Source organism: Bufo bufo, chromosome 5, assembly GCF_905171765.1.
Source record: "Bufo bufo chromosome 5, aBufBuf1.1, whole genome shotgun sequence".
NCBI lineage: Eukaryota > Metazoa > Chordata > Amphibia > Anura > Bufonidae > Bufo > Bufo bufo.
In genome coordinates, this window is record NC_053393.1 from 425,148,059 (window position 1) to 425,155,722 (window position 7,664).

General features: G+C 41.6%; 1 protein-coding gene across 2 annotated transcripts in view; it reads left to right on the top strand.

The window, feature by feature from the left end:
- CMTM7 (CKLF like MARVEL transmembrane domain containing 7) overlaps positions 1–5,438 on the top strand; it is a 56,716-nt gene extending 51,278 nt beyond the window's left edge. Inside the window, exons 4-5 of one of the 2 annotated variants that reach the window (XM_040433385.1) lie at positions 1,659–1,740; positions 2,295–2,662. In XM_040433385.1, coding sequence (XP_040289319.1) covers positions 1,659–1,740; positions 2,295–2,308 — 96 coding nt within the window. In that variant the 3' untranslated portion in view covers positions 2,309–2,662. Of the gene's footprint in view, positions 1–1,658; positions 1,741–2,294; positions 2,663–4,409 lie in introns of those variants that run through there. The other variant, XM_040433384.1, reaches the window with a different exon arrangement.
- The last annotated feature ends 2,226 nt before the right edge of the window (positions 5,439–7,664 follow it).

A 7,664-nucleotide genomic window follows, 5' to 3' on the forward strand; every position in this document is an offset into this window, starting at 1 on the left:
TCTGTGGATGGCACTGTTATGGGAGGGAGATCTGTGGATGGCACTGGTTTGGGGAGGGAGATCTGTGGATGGCACTGTTATGGGGAAGGGGATCTGTGGATGGCACTGTTATGGGAGGGGGATCTGTGCACTGCTATGGGAGGGGGATCTGAATGGCACTCTTATGGGGAGGGGGGTCTGTGGATGGCACTGTTATGGGGAAGGGGATCTGTGGATGGCACAGTTATGGGAGGGGGATCTGTGGATGGCACGGTTATGGGGAGGGGGATCTTGGCACTGCTATGGGGATGGGGATCTGTGGATGGCACTGTTATGGGGGGGGATCTGTGGATGGCACTGTCAAAGGGAGGGGGATCTGTGCACTGCTATGGGAGGGGGATCTGAATGGCACTGTTATGGGGAGGGGGATCTATGGATGGCACTGTTATGGGGAGGGGGATCTGTGGATGGCACTGTTATGGGGAAGGGGATCTGTGGATGGCACTGTTATGGGGATGGGGATCTGTGGATGGTACTGTTATGGAGTGGATCTGTGGATGGCACGGTTATGGGGAGGGGGATCTGTGCACTGCTATGGGGATGGGGATCTGTGACTGGCACTGTTATGGAGGGGATCTGTGGATGGCACTGTTATGGAGGGGATCTGTGGATGGCACGGTTATGGGGAGGGGGGTCTGTGCACTGCTATGGGGAGGGGGATCTGTGGATGGCAGTGGTACTGTTATGGGGAGGGGGATCTGTGGATGGTACTGTTATGGGGAGGGGGATCTGTGTATGACACTGTTATGGGGAGGGGATCAGTGGATGACACTATATCCGTATGCTATATGTGTCATCCACAGATCTCCCCCATAACAGTGCCATCCACAGATCCCCTCCCCATAACAGTACCATCCACAGATCCCCCTCCCCATAACAGTACCATCCACAGATCCCCCTCCTCATAGCAGTGCCATCCACAGATCCCCCTCCCCATAACAGTGCCATCCACAGATCTCCCAATACACCGGGCCACATCAGTATTCAGACTATTCCGTAACTGGCAGTAACTTTTACTTGAACTTTAAATCAGCTCTATGATCTTTATTACCTTACAAATACAATGAAGCTCCAGTACAGCCTGCTCCGCCCACTTTATGAATGAAGAGAGGCGGAGCAGGCGCGTCACTTGAGTAAGTGACGTAACGCCGCCGCCCGCTCTGCCTGTTACCGGAGCTTCATTGTAAGTTAGTAAAGATGCGCTGATTTAAAGTTGAGGTAAAAGTTACTGCTGGTTAAGGACCCTGTCCGCCCGCTCCGGCCCCGCATAGCAACGAATCGGCCGATTATTCGATAACAGGATTTGTTGACAATGAATCCAGTTATCGAATATTATGGATAACTTTGATTAATCGTTGCAGCCCTACTGATTTATAATTTTTACATTCTATATAACAGTATCCCTGAGCTCAGTAGTTTTGTGTTGCATACTGTACATTCAGAAGTTCAAAAGTCTCAGAACTGTAAGTAATATTGATACTTTCTGACCAGTGATGTTCCACATTTGGAATAGTGTGTGTGTGTGTGTGTATGTATGTATGTATGTGTATATGTGTGTGTATATATATATATATATATATATATATATATATCTCTCATGATTTCCTTTTTTCTTTCAGATCTTCGGATTCATCGCCTGTGTCCTCTGTATTGTAGGCATGGTGCTATCATATAAAGTGACATTTGTAACTCAATCCAGTGGTAAGTTATATTACCAAAGAAAACCCATGTATTCAGGGTCTGCACCCAGAGAAGGGACTTCTATATGTTTAATCAGTATATACTGAGATGTTGGCATTTTCCTGTAATGGTACAGTGCCATTTTTAAAATGTGACCATAGGAAATGCAGTCTTATTTGTAATCACTTTTGACTTGGCTTCTTTCTCATCTCTGCATGGCAAAAATGACGCTTTCCTATTTATTGAACAAAATAATAGATGATGATTGTGAGTGACAACCAGTATGGCCGTACGTCCTACTATCATTTTTGCAAAAGATGTCAATACCTGTGGAAGTTAGGTTGCGTTCACACCACAAAAAATGTATATGTTAAACGGATGCCATACAGTGGCATCCATCACCATAGAAATCTATTGTAAAAAAAACATATACTGTACGTTAATGTATGCTGTCATTTTTGCTAAATATGTCTATCTGTGGAAGTAAGACTGGGTTCACATCCCTTTTTTCCAAGCATTTAACAAATACAAAAACGAACATGCATCTGTTAAAAAAAACCACATATACTGTATAGACTCTGCAGGATAGAAAAGTGTGGTGTGCTATGTTTTTGTATCCTTTGTTTTCCCCAATGTAGACATTAAATGCTTGGAAAAAAACACAATGTGAACCCAGCCTAAAACAACATAATTATGCAGCTTTGGCTACTGCTCTAACTTCTGATTCTCTGTTTGGTGGCAAATCAGCCCAAGCTCAAGACCTGAAAGCAGGTTGCCAGGAATTAAAATGAAAAAACTGTGGTCTCTTCGCATGGTTTCCTTTCCACCAGGCTGTCATGGGGCATATATGTTTGTCAAAAGCCAGCTATACATGGGATGGTTTCTAGACACAATCCCACCAACATGAAATGACTAAACTGACCGACCAGGAAAGCAATAAAAAATAAAAAAAACAACATGCTGGGCTTGCACAAAATACCAAGTGATGGGTTACATTGAATTTTTATACCATGTTTGGCTGAAATGTTCAAAATTGGCCATTTCAGACTACTTTTATCACAGGCAGTCTGTGAGATCATAGACATGGACAGATGCACAAGAACATATATTAGTCACAGTCGGTGCTCTCATAGCAAAGTACCCATATCTGTAACAGTCAACCTTATGCCACCATACCATGCCAGACACATTTACCACCAACCTCCACGGCTGCTCCCTGCAGAGCCAATGCATATTTTAATGTTTCCATACATGTATGCTATATAAGACCAGACAGCAAATGCCCATTGTGGTCTACCCCTCCCCATGTGTAAGCCTGTGGTCAGTTTTCAATAAAATTAAGTGCCTTAGCTGAAAGCTGGATCGGTAGTTTGCTTGTAACACTACAGAAAAATTGGCAAAGTGAAGTCTGTACATTTTGTTTTGTGACACTCATTTTTTTTCTGTAGTGCTTAAAGCTTCACTGAGCCTTCAACAAACTCTGCATTCAGCAATAGTATGGTGTGTAGATGAGGAATAACACTATTTCTGGCCATTTTATCATGTGTATCTGGCATTTGTAGCAGTTTTCCTCTGTGCTTGCTGAATATCTAGTTTGCAGTTCTCACAGACATGGTGGGTGGAGACTAGCTGCCATCTACTGCACACAGAAAGTAAAGGAGAATCCCCTTCCTAACCGTCTCACAGTCACTCAGAAGCAGGATCAGGATAATAGAGGACATTACAGAAGTACTGACCTGCATGGTTGTGAATGAAGCATTTGTGTTGAGCTATAAGCTTCCTATGTAGCCATGCAGTCTTTCTTTGTCTGTGCCTGTCTATGAGATCCTGCTCACTCCTTCACCTCCCATCTCCATAGACTTGCATTAACAAGTGTAATATAATCCTTCTGCACAGATGAACTATCCTGGACAGGAATAAGCGCATTTTTCAAAGTGAAAAGCAATTAGCAGGGATGCTGGTAAATAGCTGATAACAGGAGAACTAGACATTTTTCACTGATAAAACATATTACAAAGTTTCTTGTGGTCGCTTGTACTATTGATTTATGCAAAGTTGTGTGAAAGGTTAGTCATCATTTAAAGAATATCTAGCCTAGATGGGGATGTTTTGACAACTACTGCTGTAATCTCAGTAATGTGCAGCAGCAGTTATTGTCTATGTACTCTGCATTTCTTTACTGAAAGGATCACCTGAGAAAAGTTTTTAGGTACTTGGATGAAAACATGTAAAAACCTGGAATGTTGCTATATGTTGTATACCTTTTATTGTGGTTTCCGTACATATGTATTAGGTTAGTATTAATCTAACCTACAGTTTTGCCAAGTTTACACATGATTACTTTTCAACACGAGAAATGAGAACAGTTCCCAGAGGGTAAGCTTGTATTATTATCTCAAGCATTGATAGCATATCCACAGACAAATGTCTGATAGATACTGGTCCCAAGAATGCCCCCCACCCAAACCCCTGGAAACTGGATGTGGCAGCCAGAGGTGGTTGGAACAACTGAAACATCCATAACTTGTGAGATGTGGAAACAGTGTAGTGCCGTGCTGTTTCTGTGACTCCCAGAGATGGGAATACCCATCATCATTATAGTTCTCTGGATGATGGTGATATCACATGATTAGATGATGGAGAACGTCAAGCTGTTTCATGTTTGTAATGCTTCACGTGATCTCTTCCAGGAGCGACGTTATGACTGCCTGGTCAGCACAGGATTCCAGAGCTGAAGTGAGAATGAAAATCTCCTGCACAAACACTCATGTCGGAGCACAGTTTGCACTGGCTGTGAGATCCTCTCCGCAGGAAACTTCCACCGCCTCTAATGGATGCACAGCTATGGAATATACACATACCTGAGGCAGCTAATTTGTAGCAGGGAAATATGAATCACATTGTCTTACACCATATCCAGTAATGGAATGGAGGACATATGTGTTCTCTGGAGGCTTGCTGCCATTTATGCTTTAAAACTGCTCCTGAAAAGCAAGTGTTAAAACCAAAGATGACAATACGATTGTGTCAATCAATAACTTTCATGTGTATTCCATTACTTATTAGATAAAAATGATATTTATGGACAAGCTATGGAGTGGTGGTTCCGAAGGTTGGAGACTGCTGCTGTCGATAGTAGTCAGTAGTTTTACCAACCTAAATGACTTTAAATTGTAAATGCCATTTTAGTGTCTTGAAGAATCAGATTATGCAGATTCATTAAAGGGTAGATTGAAACAAGGGGTCAGCAAGTTAAACATTTTTGGGGTATGTTTATATTCTGCTCATATTGCTCGGCAAGGATATACGGTGTCTGCCATTATTTTTACAGCTGTAATAATATCCTCCATGAATGGACAGTATCTTGGTATAACTATTGCAGTATATGTGATGGCTGCTGACAAATACTCGATAGCACCGATATTGCTTTTTCATTCTTATAATTTGTTTCCTCTCCACATAAAATATGTACAACTTTTCTTTATGGGCTGTGAGAATCGTAAGCAGTTAATATACGTGCATGTAAATTAACTCAGTTAACGTCTTTTTTTTTTTTGGGCATTTTGTATTTTATGAAGCTGTACAGGATCGAAAACGGTAAACAGTGTTTTTACGTGTGAAATGAATGGTCATTTTGTGTCCGTAATTGTAATCCTAGTTTCATACTATTATATGATAATGTGAAAATATGGAGTAAAAAAATTAAAGGCTAACATCTTTGCGATCTTGCTGCAAATATCGTGAGACTTGCTTCATCTCGCAACTGTGACACTTTGGTTATGCTCATAAATTACAGTGTCAAGATCCAAAGCTGAACTTTGACACTGTAATTTAAGAGCATGTTAGTGTCTCCAGGATGCTGCTGCTGTCCCCTACAAACTGCCTTGTGTGTGCTCTCCTCTCTATCTATGGCTTATGTGACCTGCCCTCATTGAATCCTCTCCCCACTCCGCTGTTATCTGTAAGGGTACGGCCACATGGTCAGGTTTCTGCACGCAATTTTGGAAGCCCAAATCAGAAGTTGATCATAAGAGGGGTGGAAGTATAAAGGATATATAGGAAGTCTGCTCTCTTCTGGTTTTGGTTTCCAAAACTGCATCTAGACAATCTGACCATATGGCCGTGAGAGAAGTATGTGACGGAGCAGAGAGAGAGCAGTCCGCAGACTGTTTAACGTCACATCAGAAGCACCAACAGCTAGGTGAAGAACTTACACTCTCTAGAAGCAAAATGGTACGACATTTTTTTTTATGAAGACGGTTGTTGCTTAACTTTGACTTTAGGAAGCAAAATGAACAATAAAAAAAAGTAGTTGCAAACCCTTTCTATAGCTTTTCGCTGGCAGGAGTTTTTGGACGTTTTGCACTTCTGGTAGCCAGACACTTTTCACATACAGCTTTGCTATACAGCCAGAGATAGAGCCTTTAGAAATGAAGTCAGAAATGGGAGCTGTAGGTATATACAGTTCCCATCTCTCAGCTCTATCCAGCTGTATCTTGGGATATATCGTGGCTAGCAATTCCATCTTTGTCTTATTTTAAAGCTTAGATTCTTAGCTGCTATAAAGCCTGAAACATATATCTGTCAGGAGCACAGCTGTATCTCATACTGACTACTGAAGTACCACCCTATGAGGACGTATGAGATAATCCTTGAAAGGGAAAGAGTTAAAGTAGCACTCCCACAAAAAATGTATTTCTCTGACCTGTTAGTAAGGTGCATGATGTAAACTGTAGAGAAAATGTTTCTTTTCAAGGTTGACATCAGGTGGTAGGGATATAACAGTTTGCAAGGGATAACAGTAATATAAACCAGATAAAGAGCAAAAGTCATCACATTTCCTGACCCAATATTTCATAGTCATCTTATAAGTATATATTATAAAAGCCTAAGATATATTGACATTAATGGGATTGATCACATTTTCTTTTCTTGCAGAGTACAGTAGTGTAAAAGCAGAGCTGATTGAACAGAATTTGACTGTCACAAAATCAATAGAAGTCAATGGGGACTCTTAAAAAACATTATTATACTGGTATTTTCTTTTTCAGTAAAAATATGGGAAAAGCCAGTGTGAACAGAGCTTTAGCAAGTGGTCTCTTATAAAATGCTGCTACACAGGTAGCATTTACGGTAGGAGTTTAACTTTTAGTACTGTATGTGATGCAAAGTAGCTCTCCTCCAGAAAGACTGAAAACTGTCTCCCTAGTGCCACCTATTGGGGGTAGGTAGCTACCCTTTTAACATGTCTTGCAACGACAAAGGATATGCCAAACCAAAATCTACTCCATAAGGGAAAAAGCCCCATCCACAGGCAGTATTTTTTTTGGGGGGGGGTTGTACTAGCTGGCTTGGTGAAAGGCGTGTGATGATGCTTCTCTTTGTGGTGATATGTGAGGAGAACTATGACATAGTGGGAATAACTGAGACATGGCTGGATGATAGCTATGACTGGGCGGTTAACGTACAGGGTTACAGTCTGTTTAGAAAGGATCATAAAAGCCTGAGAGGGGGAGGGGTCTGCCTATATATAAAGTCCTGTCTAAAGCCCACAGTCCGAGAAGATATAAGTGAAGGACATGAACATGTGGAGTCACTGTGGGTAGAAATACATGGAGGAAAAAACAATGATAAAATACTAATTGGTGTATTAGGTGGCTTATAATAAACTCCTGAGTCCACAAAAAAATCTACTTCTAAACGAGATAGACGAGGCGGCAAATCATGAGGTGGTTATTATGGGGGACTTCAACTACCCAGATATAGACTGGGAAACTGAAACCTGTAAATCTCATAAAAGAAACTGTTTCTTGACAATAACCAAAGACAATTACCTTTCCCGACCAGACTAGAGGACGGCCATACTGGACTTAGTATTAACCAATAGGCCTGACAGAACAACAGACGTGCAGGTTGGTGGACACCTGGGAAATAGTGACCATAAA